General features: G+C 36.5%; 1 protein-coding gene across 2 annotated transcripts; it reads left to right on the top strand.

The window, feature by feature from the left end:
• The first annotated feature begins 2,830 nt into the window (after positions 1-2,830).
• LOC121313530 (twisted gastrulation protein homolog 1) lies at positions 2,831-20,110 on the top strand. Of its 2 annotated transcripts, none has more exons than XM_041246185.1 (5): positions 2,831-3,038; positions 4,343-4,497; positions 11,276-11,375; positions 14,539-14,805; positions 19,578-20,110. In XM_041246185.1, the coding sequence occupies exons 2-5, from the start codon at positions 4,372-4,374 to the stop codon at positions 19,757-19,759; spliced, it is 675 nt and encodes a 224-aa protein (XP_041102119.1). In that variant the 5' UTR covers positions 2,831-3,038; positions 4,343-4,371; the 3' UTR covers positions 19,760-20,110. The 2 variants fall into 2 exon arrangements, with proteins under 2 accessions (XP_041102119.1, XP_041102120.1); XM_041246186.1 differs by lacking the exon at positions 2,831-3,038 and adding an exon at positions 10,639-10,705 and having other exon boundaries at positions 4,378-4,497.
• The last annotated feature ends 1,261 nt before the right edge of the window (positions 20,111-21,371 follow it).

Genomic DNA, 21,371 nt, shown 5'->3' with positions numbered 1-21,371 from the left:
ATGTAATACTTTTTAATATATTATCAATCATACTGGTACACACTGACTGACCAGTTTAATATGTTATTCATTACAGTACTTTTTTGGACAGCTTTGTTTTGGATTTTAGCAGTTTAGTAATTCAGATTCGTGTTGATACTTCCCATCTTGATATATATACATTTTTTTTTTTACAATACAAAAAGCTTATTGTGTTTTCACAAATGTGACAATTTGAAAAGCAGCATTGTGTACCATGTATCTACCATGTAAACAGTATTCACCCTTTGCTAAAGTGAAAATAATTTGAGGTTTTGTCGTTTTAGAAATTCTGTATTTTTGGCCGTAACCTCCCACTATAGGCTACTGTTTGCATGTAAGGTTGTATTTTTTCACAATGTTTCTTTGAAAAATGTTAGCCTGCTCAGCTATGGGGAAATACTATAAAACGTGGAAAAGTTATGAAAATAGATTGAACAACAAGTGTCCAGTTGGTTTAGCACTTCAGCCTCATATAAGAACACAAAGTTTACAAACGAGAGGAGGCCATTCGACCCATCTTGCTTGTTTGGTTGTTTGTAGCTTATCGAATACCTTCCTCACAATTCTTGTGTTCAATGAATTGAGTTTCGTTCCTGACAACCTGTCTCAGCTTTTGCCTACAAATATTGTTGAATACCTTAATATCCAGCGCTTTGAGATTTTCTACAGAAAAGGCGCTATATACAGATAAAATGGATTGATCCAGTGTTTCTGTGTTTTTGTTATCTTTGTTTTATTTGACCTAATAAATAACCAATTACAACATATAAAAGAAACGTGCCTTTTTTTAGTTAGTGTTTGGTTAGTAATTGTAGTAAATTGTAAGTTGATTAGTTATATGTGCTTGCTAGCTGAGGAAAGGGACGAATGCAACTCCATTGAAGAGTCTGGTCTTCACTATTCCCTCCTTTTACATTGATACTTATTACTGTAGTTGAATTCATGACTCTGCAATGCGTATAATAACTTTATCAAATGATAGTCCTTAGGAAAGCCATTTCGTGCTCCTAATAAATCAAGTTTGCTCTTTTACATGCTTAAAATGTCTGTAGCTTGAACCCTCACCACCCCTCACTAGGGTCCCCATACCTCCTGTAGTCTCATTCTTTTCCAATTGGACTTTATACCATGCTTGTCCCTTGGGGTTATGTACCTACTGTCCAATTTACAAAGAAAGTACCATGGTACATTTTTCATGGTAATACTTTTTTTCTACAGGTGGGGTAGCCGAAAAAAACAGTCAAACTGCTTTTAAACCCTTTATTTAATATCTCAAATGTCATGTTTATGATGGGACCTTTGACACAACTTAACTACAGAGATGCTACAGCTCCTCTTAAACCTCCATGTGGCTTTTTCCTTTGAACTCCTGAATCTGTTTCCAGTAATCTCATTTCTAACATGCCACTGGTATTGGGTGGGATGCTCCGCCCCTTCCTTTCATTGCATGTGGCACCTTCGCGTTCAGGGTCTTGCCCTTTTCTGTTTCTGAGTTAAATCAGAGGTGTGTTTCTTTAAGCAAAAACCTATTCCAAGGCATAGCTAAATAAGTTATCCATTCCAGCTGTTTCAGATAGAATGTTTTGTACATATGTTCTTAATTGACTGCAAAGTCTGTAAATATAGTTCAGTATGAAAATAATGTTTTTGACTAGCATCATGCTGCTTATTTTAAAATGCCCCTCTGATTGCAGCGTTATAACAAAATATAAAAAACTTAGCTGTACAATGTATTACAAAGCTAGCGATGCAAGGCCTCAAGTAGCACCCAAAACCTAAACCTTTTTCAAATCCTATAATCCATTATAGAGATGACGGCAAATAAAAGAACGCCAGATTTAGTACCTCATTAAAGTAAAAAAATAAGAGGTACTATGTTGTTGTATATGTGTGTGTGTGTGTGGTGTACCCTTTTAAGATCTAAAATTATTAGGGCACTTGTAAAACTATTTATAAATACCTATGCCTAACTGCTGAAATTCTCCAGTTTTCTTTCAATTTACATTTTAAATAAATCGCCTTTCTCGTGTTATCACTTAACCAGAAAAAAAGATAAACGTGCAAATTAGGTTAGATGAGGCGAATTGCTGTGACAATATTTGCAGAGCTCAGTAGAATTGGAGTATTCGTGTTGTCAGTACAACAGATTATAATTCTAATTATTATAATTCAAATTATAGAAACCTAGACATGTAGGTGAACAGTGACAACGCAGTACAATGTAGGCAGTGTATTTTGATTTTGTTATCTATGTTTTAAGTTATTTGAACGTGTTCAGTGGTGTCTACCCACATTTCCTAAAAAAAGAGCAAACACCATGGCCGGGTTTGAAGTGACTGTGAAAAGATTTAAAGCTTACAATAATAATAATAATAATAATAATAATAATAATAATAATAATAATAATAATAAAGGATCTACTATCTGTAATTGTGTTTTATATAATACAATAATTTTATATATAATAGTTGCTTACATTTATTAAGAAGTTTCGCTACTTTGTTTTGGGGGGGGCTTCAAAAGTCTGAACAACTTAAACTGTTTATTGCAAGGATTTCTCTTATGTATCTCTGACTAACCACTGAAGCATAAACCGGTTCCAACCACTGTGAAGTATTTGGGGAGTTGATTTTTAGGTAAGAAGAAATCAATAAATAATAATAATAATATAATAATAATAATAATAATAATAAATAATAAAAGAAAACAGGAATAGGTTGTCTCCGGCCCCACCCCCACTGTAGCAGATAGCAATGCAGCCTGTTTCTCACCTGGAGTTGTTGCCAGCTCTGCGTGAGGCGCTGCTGCAGTTGAAAATGGTCTGTGTGTCTTTAACTTTAAGGCGCCCAAGAGCTGCCCCGCTTGCTTTGTGTTTTGGTGCGTAGCTCACGCCTTCAGAAGAGAACATCAGCATGATTTCGTTCTGAATGCAATTTGGGAAGCAATCTAAAGGAACACAATAACAACAAATACCTTAATAGAACTAGACACAAAGAAGATTGCCAACACGCGTCAGGGTGAGTTAAGAGTTTAAAAATCCTATACTAGTTTTAATGAATGCACCACTGGATCCTTTCAATTTTAGTTGATACAATTGCAATGTGTAATGTTTGAGTGCAATCGATTAGATAAACGGGGGGCGGTGGAATATGCAAAGAGAAAATGGAGCGACCTGCAAAAACAATATAGCATTCAGGGAAATAGTTTATATTGTTACTGTAATTTTACCGAATTATTTTAGCAATCGCATTCCTCCCAAGAATTTACTTCACGATCACAAAAGATAGAAATCGACAGGAAGCGAAAGACGTTTTTGTTGCATACTTTACATTTGTAAACTAAAGGAGAAAAGCAAATTTAAACATGGCAACTTACTGAAACTCGTGGAAGGGCTGAATACTTAACCGACGCATTTTAAAATAACCATTACACTGTACACTTGTATATGAAGTAATAAGGTTAGCGTGAACACATTTTTTTTTCAATAGAATTCTATAGGTTTGACTAGTTGTGTTTTCAATTTTTTTAGAGGCAATGGAAAGTTGAATTGAAAGCAGTGGAAAAACAGTTATTTTCACAGAAACGAATTACAAATTCTATTTTGACAAATTGTACACGTTAAATCTGTTATCTTTTCAACGTAATTAGAAAACGTGTAGTTGGACAGGATATATAATGTTATTGGTACTTTATTTTACAATTACTAAGGGGTGATGATTAACCAATTAAAATATGTTAGGGTTAAGAGAACAAAGATGTAGTTGTCCATAGCTGAAAGGTCAACATATAAGCGTTTGAAATCAAATCATGTTGGTAAAAAACCAAGCGTTGAATATTTGTTTTACTTTCCCGTCTTAACTGTTCACACGCAAGCCCTATTGCGGGATAAACACCCGTGTGCAACATAACCCAAGCTACATAGTTTAGAATTACACACAGATTTATATTTAATTAAATGCATTGTGAACGCAGAAACGTGTTTAAATCAGAGTTGCCATTCAATGAGAAACACCTTGTCGTGTACCAGAGTAAATTGGCATTTTGAAACAGCGTTCTCACAATGTTAGTAATTATTTTGAATTGAGCTAACCAACACCTAACCTCCAGTTTCACATTGGCAAACTGGCCACGTGTTTTGTGTTTTCTCTAGCTGATCTCCTTGGGTATCCAACTGTACTCTCTTATATATTTTATTATAGAAGTATTATATAATCCTTCTTTAGTCCATTTGGCAAACACATACTGTATGTAGAAATGTTAATAGACCATATACTGAACTGTAGTTCGCCATGCTGAAAGTCATTTTACTCTCTTGGTTCAGATTCTGTGGCAGTCCTTAGAAGAGCAGGGATGAGGTCAGGGAATGCTGTGATCCCAGCTGCAGCTGTGTTGTTGTTTCTTCTGTCTGGACTGTCACTGGCTGGTGCCTGCAACAAGGCACTTTGTGCCAGTGATGTCAGCAAGTGCCTTATTCAGGTAAGGAATCATGATCCACCAGGATCGATTATTCACATCCGCAAACAATGTTAAACAGTGGGAAATGACCAATACTTTGAGGTCTATTATTGTATCTTTCAGATGTCAAATAACGCTACTGTCAGTTTTAGAATTTAAAAAAGAACATGGGCTTTACTCTGTTATTTTATCTACCTTTCAGTACATGCCAAATGTTCTGGCATTAAGACTTTTTTTTTTGTCAAATTTTATTTCCAGAGTCAGTAATTACCTAATCCCCAATATCCAGTGGATCAAGAATATCTATTTAATCGGATGTATTCTTTTTAAAATATCTTTTAAAATCAACACACTAAAATACTCTAAATATTCATCATTCACCGTCTGTAGAAAGTGAAAGGGATGATACACAGATGATGAGGTTAGGCAAGGTATTTATCATACTGAGGTAGGAATCAGCTTGTTACCTGTTTTGTAGCTGAAGTAATGGCTATTTTTTTTACTTTGAGAGCATTGTTCTTCAGTACTGTGATTGTTGCATAGTGCATGTGTTATTTACAGATGGTTACAGTGCAGTTTACACTTGCAATTAAGAGTTTTCTACTGTATGTAAGTGTTGTACAGCAATATAAAACATTTTTAAAAACTTTAAAACCGAACAAACAATAACAAGCTTAGCATTTGGAATGTTGCGTGCGGTGCTGTGCAGATTCACTACATTTAAAAGGAAAAATAGTCAAATAATTATTCTGTTAATTGAAACAGCCACAGGTCAGTGCCTCAGAATATACAAAGCTCTCTCAGCGCGCAGGTGGATCAACAGAAAGTTCCAGGTAATGCTGTGGAGCGCTGTGCCTGTTGAACACACCCTGTAGAACACGCTGATGGCAATGTTTGGGGCGGTGAGTTATCTGGACAAATTTGTATCTTTCAGCTGTGCGTAGAGCGCCGGTGACTTGCATAACCTAGTTAGAGGACTTCTTTCATACCTTCTCATTGACCCAGTGAAACACGAGAACAGCCTCTTCTGGGTGTGCAGAGATAACATCTCTTGTGCCTTGAAGATGGCTTGTGTTGATGTCTCAAGGGCTTTGCTGCAACATTTTGACTTCTTTTATCCTACTTTATCAGAGGTACATTTCCATTCTCAGTGGAACATATTTCATACTTTGAACCAAATATATTTCAACACTGTCGACAGAAAACTTTTGGGGGGCTTTTTTCCCCACTTTGCTGCATGTTCATATTTTCCATAATACATTATGTCAGCTTTCCAAATTGAGGGTTATTTTTCAGCTGCTACTGGTTCGTTTAATCTGTCTGGTCTGTGAGTCATAATACAGTTCAGTATTTGGGTTTTATGATTCCGGATTTATTTCTAGGGAATCCAACTCATCTTATCACCACACTGTTGCTGTGCTTGGATCAAAGCTGTCTTAAGTCCTGTTCACTCGGAAAGAAGATGTCCAGGCTCTGTCTTTGTGAACTGCCTATCCCAGTTTATATGCCTGTAGTTTAAAATTATGTGATCTTAACTAAGGCTATGATTTTGTCACGGAAATCATGAAAGTCAGTGAAATCTTGGAAATGGATGTAAAACCACTTTTGATTTGTTGCTTCCTTTTATTTACTACTACTGTGTCTGTAAATGGTTTTGTATGCACGCAGCATTTACGTGTAGCTGTGTATGTCAACGAATGAGATAGAAGCAAGTATGTAAATGTGGGACAGCTAAGATGCACAAAAAATTAAAATGTGAGTGAGCCGTTTTCTGTAAAGACAGAAGAACAAATGCATCGGAGAACAGAAGTTTACCAACTTACAGAGGCTTTCTATACAACATGCTGTTGATTCTTTCAGAATCGCGGAACGTATCAGAAAATGTATTAAAGCCTGGTTCCTACAGCACCTCTGTTTCAGATGAATGGATACGTCAGGCGCAGACAGCTAGCTGTGCAGCTTCACTAGGTGCTGTGCAGGAGCATTTAAAACATTATGCAGAGAGATGTGGGTATTTGACAGGGAGAGATATTTTAAGTATTTTGTAATGACAGATAAAAGATTTGACGATCTGTTAAGGCTGTACGCGTCACAAAATGAAGTAATTCTGACTTTTTACACAGGGTTGGAGACCCTCGACTCTGACCAGAAAATATGTCGGTCTGATGTATGTAGTCAAAAGCAGCAGTCTTTATATTATTGTTTTTGGTGTACTATTTAAATTTGGTGACTTTTCTGTGAATTCTTGTTTTTTTCCTGCACTTTGCCCATGAAATGTACTCAAATTACCATGCCAAAATCGTAACCTTAATCATAACATACAACACATCTCAAGATCATGATGTATTTTAATTTATTCATGCTTAAGACCTCATGCCTTGCCTTTAACACATAATTGTAGTTTGCATTTTCGTTTTGCGATGGACAGATTTGAAATAATGTAGAGCCTGGTTCTTTTTGGTTTCTTGGCATATCGTGATCACACAGCTATCTCAGCGTGCACCTCTAAAAATTCTGTGGCGTGAATTTGTAAATTCGCTGCTGCTGCTACTACAACCATCTGAATTGAATCACTCGCATTATTCAACATTCTTGTATTAATGAGACTGATCTTTTTCATATATCCATTTTACTTAGTTTTACAGTACAGTTTGGAAATACTTCTCTTACATGTTTAAGAGTTTAGTAGCTTCCTCTAATCAAGTTCAGAGTGTATGTCTTACACACCCTTTGCTGTGTCAGGCGTTCAAGCGAAGCAGCCAGCAAACACTTATAAACATATTATAAGTCATCAACTCTAAATAAAAACCAGATGAAACCCCAATATTAACACACTTAATCTGTTTATGTATAACCTTTTGTGGATTAAACTTTTAGAATTTGCATTCTGAGTGCGAGATCTACACTCAGCAAAATTGTAAGTGTAGTTGCTACTAATAAGTTCCAATAGGGATGCGAGTTAAAATTATTATTGTAAACACTACAAAAAAAAAAGCTGTCCTAGGACGACTTTGCGGCACATAAGAAAATGTCATCCTTTTTATACGTGACTTTAACTTAAGATACTTTTGCTTTATGAATAGTTGTAGGTTTTGCCAAGCAACAGCCATTAGGGTGTGGTAGCAATTTAAATGTTACACATGATTACTCAGCATGTCTACACACATTTGGATAAGGGCCTCTGTAAGACATGCTCCCGATAATGGCTACTTTCATTTTCTGATCCCAAGATTTATGTTGCCTGTTGACAAAATGTTCTAGTTCCTGTTTTTGGATGTTGCTTATAAACCATTTAACAAATTACTCAAGTAAGGCAAGTGTGTAAATACTGCAGATGTCAACAGCCACAGGCCTACTAAGAATAGGAGATATATATATAATATGTGAACTCACAACAGCTTACATATGTTACAGACCCTATTAAATGCAGATTATATTACTGCTACTGTTCAGGGATCGGTGCCACAAACGGGAAATTTCTTTTAAATATCTCCTTCTGTTGACAAATGATATCAATATCAAGGACTTTGTTTTTTTTAAACAAATGATTTGCGTAAAAGTGTACCAAATTAAAGCCTATACATAATTAATTTACACCTATGCGTTATATTGAAAAAAAAAACTTCCTTATAAAATGGTATTATACGTATTCACATTTGCCATCTAGAACATTCTGTTTATTATGGATGTTTGCTTTTTACTGCATTCAGGAACTCCATCCACAGTAATTCTGAATGTTTTCATTTCAAATAGTGAAGCATTAAACTTGTGCTTTCATGGTACGGCAATTTTGTTTGACATAATCATTTATAAACCACATTTTTTTCGTCTGGTTCTTCAAAATAATTCCAAATGTGCCTTTGCCTCGTTCTTCATAGAGATGCAGTTGTATTAAAAAATACATAACAAACCATTGTACCACGCCTACTACAGCATGAATGCAGAGGAAAGGAAAGCAGGAAGACCTTGTTGGCATCAGGGGATTGATGTGAGGTTGTCTATTATAAGGGGACTAATCATGTTGTTGATTGAATTTGTAATTGTTCAACATAAGAAAGGAAGGGCTGCCATCTATCATAGAACTTTTTAGTGGATCCACGCATGTAAGCAAACTCAAACGTCTAGCCAGAAGTGCAGCAGAAGCCAGTGTATCAAACTGAGTTTTGAGCAATGGGACATCGTCAGATACCACCCCGAACAGAGCAATAAGCGGAGAAGGGTTAATATGAAGTTAGAAAATTTGGGAGAAACAATTAAAAGTAAAACTCCAAAAAGAAACTAACATTGGGCAATACCAGAAGATGTGAAGTAGAGAGGCAGGAGCCTGCTTACATCTATCACAGGTTGAGTCTAGCTCGGGGTAGATCTTTGACAACCTTTGACCAGTGTAAGCGATGTGCAACTTTAAACTATATCAGAGCGTGCTTGCCACAAGTGGAAGAAATGTGAACTCGCAGCAAAACAGATTTCCACTCCTCCACCAAGAACTGTGAGCCAAGATTCTGCTCCCACAAGTTTTTAATTGCATGTACCTATTTTGACAGGTGTTTTCTTTGATTTTGGTGGTGCAGTGATTTGCGTAATTCCTAATCTTGACATTTTTTTGGATATTGTAATGGCTTGAAACAATGAAGGACCAATCAGCATGCAGCATTCTCACACTATGTTTTATAATTGCTGCTTGAATTATTCCAGTGTTCAAGCCACTTCGATGCAAAAAGTGCTGAGTTTGTTTTTTTTTACTGTCAACTTCCTTCCACCCCCCCCCCCCCCCAACCCCCCCTGGAATTTCCTCTGGGCTGATTTTAAGTAGTAACTTGAGTTTTAAGTTTTCTGTATCATTTAGGATTTTGTTAACTTCTAATCCCTGTTAAGCCAGCATTTCCCTAAACAATGAAAATCAATGATCTTGTTAACTAGTCTAGCAAGTTATTGATAATATCAGTTTCTAGAAAAAAAAAAAAAAATATGTATTTGAACTTAATTTAGATCTTTTATTTAACATGTAATCAAGTGTAATCAGGTGATCCAAAACTTTTGGGCATAGCTCTGTGTCACACATAAAGTTTTGCATATTATATATATATATATATATATATACATATATATATACATACACAACCGCTGAACCGCTTATCCATGTCATGAAAACTTGATATTAAAACTCTGATATTACGATCATTAGCAGAAGTTATCGAAACTTATTTAGCAGAAGTTATCGAGAGGATCAGTGTCTTTGTAGCCTAACATTATAAGATACACAAGTGTATTACACTTGTCATACTGCATTCTGTTAGATTTTCAATTCCTTTTTTGTATTGCTGGAAGAAGTACCTTTCATAGAGTGTTTGTTCAAGTTCACACTTCCTTCTTTCATACTTGAATGTAAGTAAGAACTGTATTTATAAAGGTGTTTATCGATAGTTTTAGGATTTTTACTTTGGTAATTTTTATGCTTTAAATAAAAACAAAGCTAAGGTGTTTTAGCAGACGGTTAGTATAATGTTGCTGAGAATTGATTAAAAGACAAACACTTCAAAGAAATTGAAGAATGTGTACATTTTCAGCTTCAGGCATTGTGTGGAAAAGTTGCAGGAGGGAGAGGTGTGTACTTGTCCTCTAATTGCCAATACTTTGCTGACACTGCAAGGAAAAGCAGAGTTTGTGAAGTAAGCTTGGATTTGTAATATTCATTGCCTAATCTTCACTTATTATCCCCCAGTGGGGAGGAAATCACACTTTTCCAGTTGTCATGAAACTTGGTATTAACATTACTTAATTTATTGAGAATATCAGATTCTATGGGCTATAGTACACAGTCCATCAGTCCATCAGTGTGACACATGTTCTTTACATATATGTGACGAACCTTATCCCAGGGGTGTCAAATCACAGTCCTGGAGGGCCATTCCACTCCAGGTTTAGCAGGTAAAAGTATATAATTAACTTGGTTTACTTTAGTTTTATTTCGTTCAGTTAAACAATTTAAAACAGGGTTGGAAAAAAGACTTTGGTCGCCCCTGACTTACCCAGTTCTAATGAAACATGGTATTAACATTATTCAGCATAGCTTTTAAAGTTTTGGATTCTGGGGATATATGGAAGTATCCGTCTACCCGTTCGTAGTATTTATTTTCACATCTGTTTTTATCTCATTTCAAGAGCCATGGTTCTGCCCGCAGTTGAGCTTGGTCATGACACACAACGGTCTCAAATAGGCACTGGCAAGGTCAGAACCACTACGGGAGGCCAGTTGTAACTGGAAAACTGTAGTTTCATCCATGATAGATAATAAGGTTATTAAAACATAGGAAATAAAATAAAAAAAGCCAAATAAAACTAAGAATGTACACTATATTATGTAGTTAATTACACAATATATATTAGTGATTGCCCTTAAAAAAATATTTGTAAATACGCATCTCCATTGGATAGTTTCAGGCAATAGCCTATTGATCCAATACCAATAAACACGATGGGCCCTCTATTTGCTGTGATCTAGTTCATTTCCTAATGGTTGTTTTTTCAGATTTTCTTTCCAAGTGATGTATTATGATGAGTGGTATTAACTTTAGTACCACTCTGTCTATATTCACTGCAGTACCTGTAACAAAAGCTCAGTAATTCAGACCCACATGCTGGTTACCAGCAGAATGAAACTGTTGTTAAAATTCAGTAGTGAAAGTGGAAAGCTGCAAAGAGAAAAAATAAAATGTTCATTTATAGCCAAAAAAGGATACCTTCCCTCAAAGTGCTGGAAGGTGTGTTTTCTGACATAACTTTTCTCCTTCTTGCACAGGAGCTGTGTCAGTGTCGACCGACGGATGGGAGCTGTTCGTGCTGCAAGGAATGCATGCTGTGCCTTGGTACTCTCTGGGATGAGTGCTGTGACTGCGTAGGTGAGGGCTGCACACTGATCAGGAGGTCTCTGCTACAATGGAGCACCTCACTAACCTACATTACATATGCTGCTAAAACATAATGCTTTTTCTACCAATACTGGAAAAAGAAATTCTGTTACAGTAAACCTGGATATGAACTGTCCTGAAGACAAACTGTCTGCAAGTTTACAGGTTGGAAATAATCGTTTCTGTGGTATGTCTCCATTATATTGTGGACCTGTGCTTTTTATATTTTTGCTGTGGTACACATACCTTCCTGTGGCAGTCCAAAGTTCATATTTTTATTTTCTTCCTGGCCAAAGCCCTGGATTATTATTTGAAACTGAGTCATATAAAAGCCTTTAAAATACAGTACTGCAGTTGTAGTTCTGCCCCAGCCAGCAATCGTCTCACTCAACAGAATTTCCGCTATTATGTCTGCCTGTCGGATATTCCAAGATAAGCAAACAGAAAAACAGCTGTGTTTTGGGGTTTTAGACAGTTTGGAAATTACTATTAGGATTAATACCAATGTTTAACTTGTGTAAGTTTATCATGTAAACAAATGACTTGTTGCTCTAAATCTAATTTTGGGTAGTTTTTTTAAAATTTTATTTGAGGGGACATTCCTCATTGAACCACATCAGTCAGGCTGTATTTTTCACAGTTATCATGGATTTCACAATTCCTTTTGAAATTTACCCGTTGCTATGTAATATGTAGTTTCTTGTAAAAGTTAAATCCCATTTCTGAAAGAATAGTGTAACTGTACAAGTGTTTTTATTGATGCAGCTCCTGTTACACTGCATTTAGGAACCTAGCACGCCATGAAATAAGCCATTTTTTACAGTGAAAAAAATACAGCCCTCCCTCTAGGCCTGCTCCAATCCTGGCGCTGACATGACATGGCTGTTTAGACGAGCAGAAGTCAAGACTTTGGTGCATGCTTTTCTATTGGGTTTGCAAGGACAAAAAGTTGCAGAATTTCTGATAAGAAACATGCAGTAGTGGCTGGGGCACCAAAACCTTTAGACAAAAGAAAAAGAGCAAATTGGTCTTTACTTGCTTGAAATGTTTTTATTATTTTTTCTACAGTTCAGTATGGTCCAGTGTTGTGCACTTTATTTTCTTAAACTCCCAGGAGACCATGACTGGGTTGTTCATACATAAGGATTACATTGCAAGAAAGTATTATGTGAATTTGTTTCCAGAAAAACAAAAAGGCAGATTTGATAGGTGCCGCACACACACAGTACTGTTGAAGTTAGCTAAATGAATGTAGAGCGCAGTACCCTGATACCCTTGCTGTTGTAAGTTTTAGATTTAGTACATGGCGAACACATTGTCAAACTGTTTCCTTTAACTGTTAACCTCCAACAATAGCAATAGCAAATTAGATCCTATGTTTGCATGTGTCTGAGTACGAGGTTGACCGAGTTCCTCCCTTTTTAAGAAAGGTATTTCAACTCTCCAGATGTTCACAGTCACAGCCCTGACAGGCAGCAAGCAGCGGTAATACAGAACGTCTGCCGTGGATAGAACAAATCTCTGGATCAGGACTAATTCACAAAATAAGAGGACTTGTAGAACACAATCATTCAATCAGTGATTAACCGGGGCGGATGTAACTTTGTAGCTTGACTGGTTCACTAAATTCTTCAAGACACACAGGTGGTTCCCTGTGACCCTACCCAAATGATGTACAACATTTTACAGCTCCCCCCCCCCCATCTTGTCACATGTTGGCTAACTGGAACACGGCAGCAGGTGATTCGGGGGGGTGCAACACTACTTCCCTGCATTGCTCTCACCTAAAAAATAAATACATAAATTAATTGATACATAAACACATTGCCATGAGATTTACAGTCTGTTTTATTTAAGAGGAAAATACCGTACAGATAATCTGATATATAAGCATTTCATTCATTCTAAACGTATTTGACAATCTTCGTGTTTTAATAGTTTCACAAATCGATGGATTGTGCATGTCCAATAATGAACTAACATCGCTTCTTTTCATGATTTTTTAAAAATCCGCTAATACCCCCCCAGCCCTCATTATATCGCCCCTCACTGTACTGCGGATTCAGATATATCGCGGCCCTGGAGTTGGGTCTCTATTTTTACTGTCTAACTGTGTGTGCCTTAGCTGCAATATACATAGGCAATTGCACTTAGAAATACTCTGTTTTATTTTGTACTGCACATCAGACACAAATAAACAAAACAATGCATTAATATTGTATTGTTATCATAATAACACAAAGCAAATTAAATATCTACTTGCTGAAACGGTTTTTATTTTAGCCCACGAGGTGTTCACGTGTAGCAGCAATGCACTAGCAAAAGCCACAGGGTAGTGACGTCAGCTCCCTAGCAACAAGCCTCCTGTGTTGGGAATGGGATTCTTTCAGTGCAGCAGGTTTCTGCATTTGAGAAAGGAGAGGAAGACTCATGAAATTAATTGGAGACTTAAGTAGATGAGAAGCAATTACCCTTCTCAGTACAAATTGTGTGCTGCTTTTTATGCGAAAAATGAGAAAAAGCGGGTTGCGTAGAGGATTTATACTGCACCCTGACGCCCCCGATAAAACGAGGGAGTGGTGTACCTTAGCGACTATCAATCGTGTTTTTTTTTTTTTTTTTTTTTTTTTTTGGTAACTTTACTAGATTACTGCATTTAAATGTCAGGTTCATGTATTAAGAAAGCAGTGTCACTTATTTGTCAATTTCCAAAAAACGTAAATAATACCTTAAGTTTAAAAGATTAGTCTGTGTCTTGCCAGAGGCTCTCTTTGCGGCCATTTCTGGGTTTCTTTGTAGCAAACAGAAGAGCAGCGTTTTTCACAGCTAGCCAATCACAAGTGAAAGGAGCGGGACATAAACACTTTTTAAAATGTTTATTTGTAGGCGCTAGACTTCCGCAGTTCAGTTTCCAGAATCTTTCGTGGCTCTCTAGAAATATACATGGAGTGTCTTTCTAGCAACAGAACGAGCATAGGACAAAAATAAATAAAAACTTGTTGTCCCGAACGTTGGTCGATATGAATTGCACACCCTTGACTATGTTCCAACTTTAAGATGGGGTGGGGTTAACTTTTAATACTACGCTGCAGTTTTTGTAATGTGTTGTGTTTCTTTTATTTATCCCAGTTAAATTTTTCCTTTGTTTTTGCAGGAATGTGCAATCCCAAAAACTACAGCGACACACCACCAACATCTAAGAGCACGGTGGAGGAGCTGCACGAGCCAATCCCATCTCTGTTCAGGGCACTGACAGAGGGGGAGACACAGCTCAACTGGAACATTGTGTCCTTCCCTGTGGCCGAGGAGCTTTCCCATCACGAGAACCTTGTCTCCTTCCTCGAGACCCTTGACGAAGCCCAGTCTCAGAACGTCTCCGTCCCCGGCAACAGCATCCACACACGCTACGACAGCGACAAAGGTGAGCTTCCTAAACACACTGCTGCCCACTGAGATCCCCCAACGCTTATTTTTCCCTTGATGTGCAATTGCTGTAGGGTAAATTTTGATCTTCGAAGGTTCAGAACACATTACTGAAGGAAGGTTCGAACCGTCGAGCATTATTTGATTGAAAATCGTATTATTTTACAGGTAAGCCATATAAATGGAATAAAACATTCCTATGTAGTTTAAAGCAGGTTATCAGTCATTCACATTTTACTACTACTACTACTAATAATAATACTAATATAATAATAATAATAATAATAATAATATGAACTTACGATTGTAAAGTGACCCCATAGATTGGTTGTGCCGCCATGATACATCAACAGTTGCTTGCACAGTTTGCATTCAAACAAAAAATTTAACAAAAAAAATCCCAAACAGCAGAGGTGTTTTGAGATTTCTTTCAATACAGCTTAGCTGTACAATGCTTTGCTGTCGAAATGGCGAATGAAGAAATTTGCCTGTGGTTAACATGAGCTGGAGGGGAGAGTGGCAGACGCTCACTTTTGTCGAAATTAAAATCTGGTGTTGGCTTATTTTGTATGTTTCAAACACATTCTACCATATCACTTCTCTTACACTCTCTTGTACAGTAGATATTCTGTGCATATTTTACTGAAGCACTGCAACCACTATAGGTACCGCCCCAGTGCTTTGGATAATATACCCTGCTACAGAGTTGCTACGTATCGCGATTTGATTGGATTTTAATACAACAACTTTTGTTTAAGTAATATGCATTGTACAAATAAAAAGATTGATTTGTGCATGCCTATGACATTTAATGTGTGATTTTATGGTACTCGCACATTGTCGAACGATTTCTGTTAACAGAAAAAAGACAAAAACATAGTGTGTGAATGGCGTCTAATGAACCTTCGAAGGTTTAGAACAAACTTCGAGTTCCTGGCTAGCGAACGAAACTTCGAACCTTCTGATACAGCCCTAAAAAATGTTTGTTTGGATAGTCACACTAGCACTAATATTTAAGTGCCATGTCAAATATTTATTGGCTTGTTTAAGCTGTACAGGCTAATGTAGTGCTCCCTCTTTGTTTAGCTTTCTGACGTGCACATCAAACAAACGGGAAGTACTGAAAACAGTGAATTAGTGATTGGTCTTTGTACAGGAAAGTATATTTTTACTATTTACTGTCAACACTGAATTAGCCAAATGAGTGGTTTATCGAATGGTGAAATATCAAAGGAGCTCTGTATATACAACATGTTGCTGATTGGGCTTGGGTCATGCCTAATTATAGCCATCAGCATAGAATCCATGCACACTGTTGTTTTTCATTTATATAGTGCTTGCATCTGGCCAGTTATATATTAAATATGCCACAAAACTATTATATGTATCAATAATAAAACACTTTGGAGTAACTTTTCATAAAGGCCTAATTGCTGGATTGTGTCCTTCCTTGGCAAGGCCGTCAAAAAAAAGGATATATACAATGCTGTGCAAAAGTCTTAGACATGTTGCATTTTTCTACTCTGACGCATTATGAGCATCAACAATTTACTCATGGCCCCCAATAGTGTTTTCTACTATTATAACAACCTTGACTTGCATAAAGAAGGAAACACATTACGTGAAATAGCTTTCAAAGTGTGGTATCCAGAACATAATCAGCAGGTACAGAGAAACGTCATCTGTAATTGACAAACCCAGGACTGGAAGACCCAAAAAGCTGTCTAACAAGGATGAGCAATATTTGAAGATAATATCCTTAAGGCACAGAAAGAAGACAAGCGTTGAATTGACAACAGAACTGGCAGAAGGCACAGGTGGTGTTGTCCATCCATCAACAGTCCAAAGCAACTTTGACCATTCCTTGTTCCCCTTTCTTAACAGAGGTGTTCTTACTACAATACATCATACTGTTGATTTCGTGAGCGAATGAGACTGAGGTTTTGAAGTGTATCCGTTTGCCAAAAAAAGATGTGTAAGGCCACAGGTACCCATTGTTTGCTTGTTGCGATTGAGTTTTATCTTACATAAATGTTTGGCTTGTTTTAGCTACATTATTTCATATATATGGGTTTAAAAATATGAAGTGTTCCAACTATTACATCTACATTGTTCACACCTGTTCCAGACCAGACACGCTATAATGAAACTTTTTCATTATTTATCTCTCAAGGGTTTCTTACGGTTATTGTATTCTTTGCTTATTCGTATGGGTTTTACACATGTATCTCTCCATATATTAATAGGAGCAAAACAGTTCAATGTTCTACACATGAAGTATGGAAGCCGTGCTCTCCCTGCCCAAGAGAAGTCTGGGAGCAACGCTCCCCCGTGATCCCCCAGCACTGCTGCTTAAATGTGTATTTTCAACTAATGTGCTGATTACATTTTTACCCGTTTCAAAATGCTTGAAATTATTTCAGAAATAGTCATTTATTTAAAGGTATTGTGATTTTTATTTATGTTTACCTTAGTATTTATACTTCTAAATAATGCAGGATTGTGCTTCATTGATTTCAGTATTCAATTTTATATGACGAGTTAAAAACTGTAAAGTTCACGAGCAGCACCGAGCAGCAGTCTGTATAGAGGCAGAATCTCCAGACGCCTGCTTCTCCCACCCTGTCCCAGTAGATTCGCTAGTGCCCGAGCAAGCGCTGCACTCATGTGACGTGCATTTTTACAGAGGGAAATCAGAGAATGAGGTGCAAGACACACACAAATATGCTTATGTTAATGCTTTGCAAGAATGGTCTCAAAATAATAGGTTCACCTTGAGAGACTGGAGTTGTTGCCAGTTACTGTGAAAAATATGCACATTTTAGCCTTCAGGATAACACTGCTTGTAAACATTTAAATCAGAATTCCTCTTTATTCGTCGCTTTCTAAACACCTAATATCTCCTGCTGTAAGAAACAGTGAGCTAGCCTATAGAAGAGCTGACACTGTAAACTATTCTCTTGTCATAGTGTTCATATTCAGTAAATTGCTAGTGTGAACATTTGCATTTTTGCAAACAAATAATCATTATACTACAAAATTACATCATCTAAATTAAATTCTGTAAAACCGTGTGATGTATTTATTCTTGTGAGTTTACTTCACTTTCATATTTGTGTCTCTGTTTAGTATATTTATGGTAGTATAATCAATACAGTTTATGTCCTGAGTCTACTGTGAATTATCCCTTACACAAGCACCCTCCACCCCAAGATTCTTTTGAAAAATGCTTGCAATTTGTGCTTGTTGATATGCTGAATGTTTTTTAAGGAAAATAAATAAATAAAACAGCCCTGTGAACTGTAACAGGGTCCCTACTTCAGTCACAAAGCACTCTGCCTTCTTACGAGCTGCTTTACAAAGCTCCCTGTCTTTCAAACAAAGTAACTTGCCAGTTAAGTCGCAGAGGTTAGACTAGGTTTTGCTCCAATGCTGTGAAAGTAATGCTAATTAATCTTGATATGCGTTCTTTGTTCTTCGTTTTCTTTTTTCCCTGCTCTGGTATGATCGAATGACCCAGTTATAGTTTGCTGTTGAATGGGGCATTCATTAAAGTGCACTCCAGCTGAGGCGCTTCTACTCATTAATTCAGATGCAAACTTTCAGCTCGGGTTGTATTTGCCTTGGTGGGCAAAAATTCTCAGACAAGCATGTGTAAAATGAAACTTCACCAACTCTTAGTAGTAAGCAGGCATAGGATTAATTTTGATCTTTTAGAAACTAAAATGTTATCTAAACAGATATAAATGGATTCCTGTTTTGCTTAAATCGTCAATTAACCGTTTCGGTCCTGCTCTACTAATTGACAGCTGTTCATTCTAAAAACAGATGGGCCGTTATTTGTACCATATAACAGAAAAGAAGAAAATATTGTCTGACTTTCCTGGTGCTGTAAAATCAGATGAAAAGCAGGCTGGTTGGATTTTAAAGGAAATGTATTTTTAATAAGATGTAATTAAATGTAGATAGAATTACTGTTTTTGGTCCTAAATAGACATTTTTGTCAGTTCTTCAAAAAGTGATGATCTGGCTCTCAGAACAGTAGAAAATGGCTAAACCAGAAATTGCTTTGCATTGTCATTTAGCTTTTTAATCATCCCTTTTACGGGAGCTTAAATGTTTTAGTAAAGCCATTGCCACAGCAACTTAAACTAAAATCTCAAACATTTAAGATACAGACTTCATACTTTCAGTGTAAGGGAAAACACTAAAGGTACTTGGGACCTGTGACGTAAGATGGCTGCCATATTGGGGTTGTATGACTTTTTTTTGTTTCTGGTAAAGACCTTGCACTTTTGAGATACTGTATTTGTTTCATACACAACTATATTCTGTGATTATATAGTTAATATTCAATTGTGGGTATCATATAAAGAAAAAATAAATGGTGTTATTAATTTTACAAAGCTGCCCCTCCAGTGTCAAAAACTCATATCGGACACCAATTAAGATAATGAGTTTGAAACATTTGAAGGGTTATATAAACTAAAATGCGTTGTTTCTTGGTTCGGGAGACAGTGCACTTTGTAACTGGCATACTATAGAGCAGTGGTTTTCACCTTTTCAGACCGACGTCCTGTCGCATTCATAAATATTGACACATGCTTTAAAGGGAGAGGCAGCATTTTTGTGCCTAACCCCAAAAAAACAGTTGTCAGAACTTTGTTAATGGGACCTATTTTCAAATCTCTTTGAGCTCTGAACTGTCTGATGGAAACATTACATTAAACACGCTCTTAAATCTAATGTTTTTTTTTTTTATCTTTTTAGATCACATGTGCACAGTGGTCTACTTTGATGACTGCATGTCTATCCACCAGTGTAAAGTCTCGTGTGAATCCATGGGCGCCTCCAAATACAGATGGTTCCACAACGCCTGCTGTGAATGCATAGGGCCTGAGTGCATTGATTATGGCAGCAAGTCTGTCAAGTGCATGAACTGCATGTTTTGAAGAAAACTCTTTCTCAAGAGCACAGTACTTCTACAGTGGACAACAAATACAAAGAACAGCAGACAAGAAGTAATGATGACTGGTGTCCAAAACTGCAAAAAGAAAGAAAAGGGACTATAGTTGTCATTTATATCGTAGTTTTATAGTAAGGTGATGTAAAATATTTGCCTTCGCCAAATTCTTTTGTATTTTTTATATTTTTACTGTATATTTTTTGAATTTGTATAGGTTTCTACCAGAGATGTATATCTATAGTATAGAAGATTTTTTTTTCAGGAATCTACACCTGCATAGCTGATCCGTCTTCACCATGTTTACAAATAAAATGCTATGCCAAAAAAATTAAAAAAAGGTCCAGCTTGTTGTGCTTATTTCCTATTAAGAAGAGTTCAATTGCATGTATTTATTTGTAAGGTATTGTATAAATCCAGCATTGGTTTCTGACTGATATGATTGAGTAGGAGAGAGATACTGATATTGAAAGTAAACAAAATGAAACAGCATAGAAAACATGTCAAACTGTTTTACTTGTTTTAAGCCATATGTATTCCTTTTTTGTACCTTATTCATTTTAAATTTACTTTCAGGTTAGGAGGAGATGTAGTTGCTTATTTTTGGAAGAATATAATAGTACAGACTGTCCTGTGCTCTGAATATGTATGTAGTTCACATTCAAGCAGACAATTCTATCGTAATTGATTGGCATCTCAGCCCATTGAATTGAAGGGGAAGCCAAGGGCTGGCAGCAAACCATATAGTTCAAAGATGAACGTCTTGCCATTCAACTAAAGAGCAAGCTCTGTAATCAAGAGGCAAGTGCATGTCATATGTTGATGTCAGTATTATAAATGCATTAGCCACTAGGAGATGATCCATTACAAGTTATTCACAATACTTTTAATTTAAAGACTGGTAAATATATGCATTGTTTCTTTGTTAATTAAAATAGGTTTCATATTCATGCAACCTGTGATGGTGACTTTTAAATATGGTTTGGGTTTTATTCTGATGTTCCGAATACACTTTTTAAAAAAATCTGCCTTTAATTGTATTCACTCACTTGTCTTTCAAAAACTATGCACACAATTCCGTGGCGATCAGAGAAGTTTTTCTTTTCAAAGTCACAATGCCAAAGGCATTTGTGTTCCATATTTTATTATTTTCTGTTGAATGCTTGGAACATTTGGTTTCGTTTTTAGTAAAAGCCACAAGAAAAAAGTTTTAATTGTGTTGTAGGTTTGTCATTTTTGCAATTTCAGTCTTCTGGTGAAAGGGGACTTTGTATTGCTTTCACCTGTCAGAAGTTCAGTAGGACCTGAATTTGTCTCAGACTTACAATCAGATGTAGCACTGACATTACCTACAATTGAATAATAGGGTTATGCAGCAGTGTAAATTTCAAATATATAAAGTGTTATTATGTCCCCTTGCCCACACCAATATTGGAGCAAAAGAACTCTGAACCCTTCTGGATATTTGCAACAGTTAACGGAGAAGCAAAATAAACCTCAGTTGAAAAATGTAAGTTCAAAATTAGCCACGTCCCAATGTTCTTATTGGAACTTAAAACAACTGAGATAAACAGAAACCTTTTCACAGAAGTGCACTCCAT

The sequence above is a fragment of the Polyodon spathula genome, chromosome 3, assembly GCF_017654505.1.
Source record: "Polyodon spathula isolate WHYD16114869_AA chromosome 3, ASM1765450v1, whole genome shotgun sequence".
In the NCBI taxonomy this organism is placed as follows: domain Eukaryota; kingdom Metazoa; phylum Chordata; class Actinopteri; order Acipenseriformes; family Polyodontidae; genus Polyodon; species Polyodon spathula.
The sequence above is the reverse complement of the archived record's forward strand: the minus strand, read 5'-3'. Positions and strand labels throughout refer to the sequence as shown.

What these genes read in the sequence shown, in the direction of transcription:
- LOC121313530 (XM_041246185.1), top strand. Translation starts at nt 4,372, where the DNA reads ATGAGGTCAGGGAATGCTGTGATCCCAGCTGCAGCTGTGTTGTTGTTT. An exon ending in TCAGCAAGTGCCTTATTCAG is followed by an intron (nt 4,498 to 11,275) that starts GTAAGGAATCAT and finishes CTTCTTGCACAG; the next exon opens with GAGCTGTGTCAGTGTCGACC. An exon ending in ACGCTACGACAGCGACAAAG is followed by an intron (nt 14,806 to 19,577) that starts GTGAGCTTCCTA and finishes TTATCTTTTTAG; the next exon opens with ATCACATGTGCACAGTGGTC.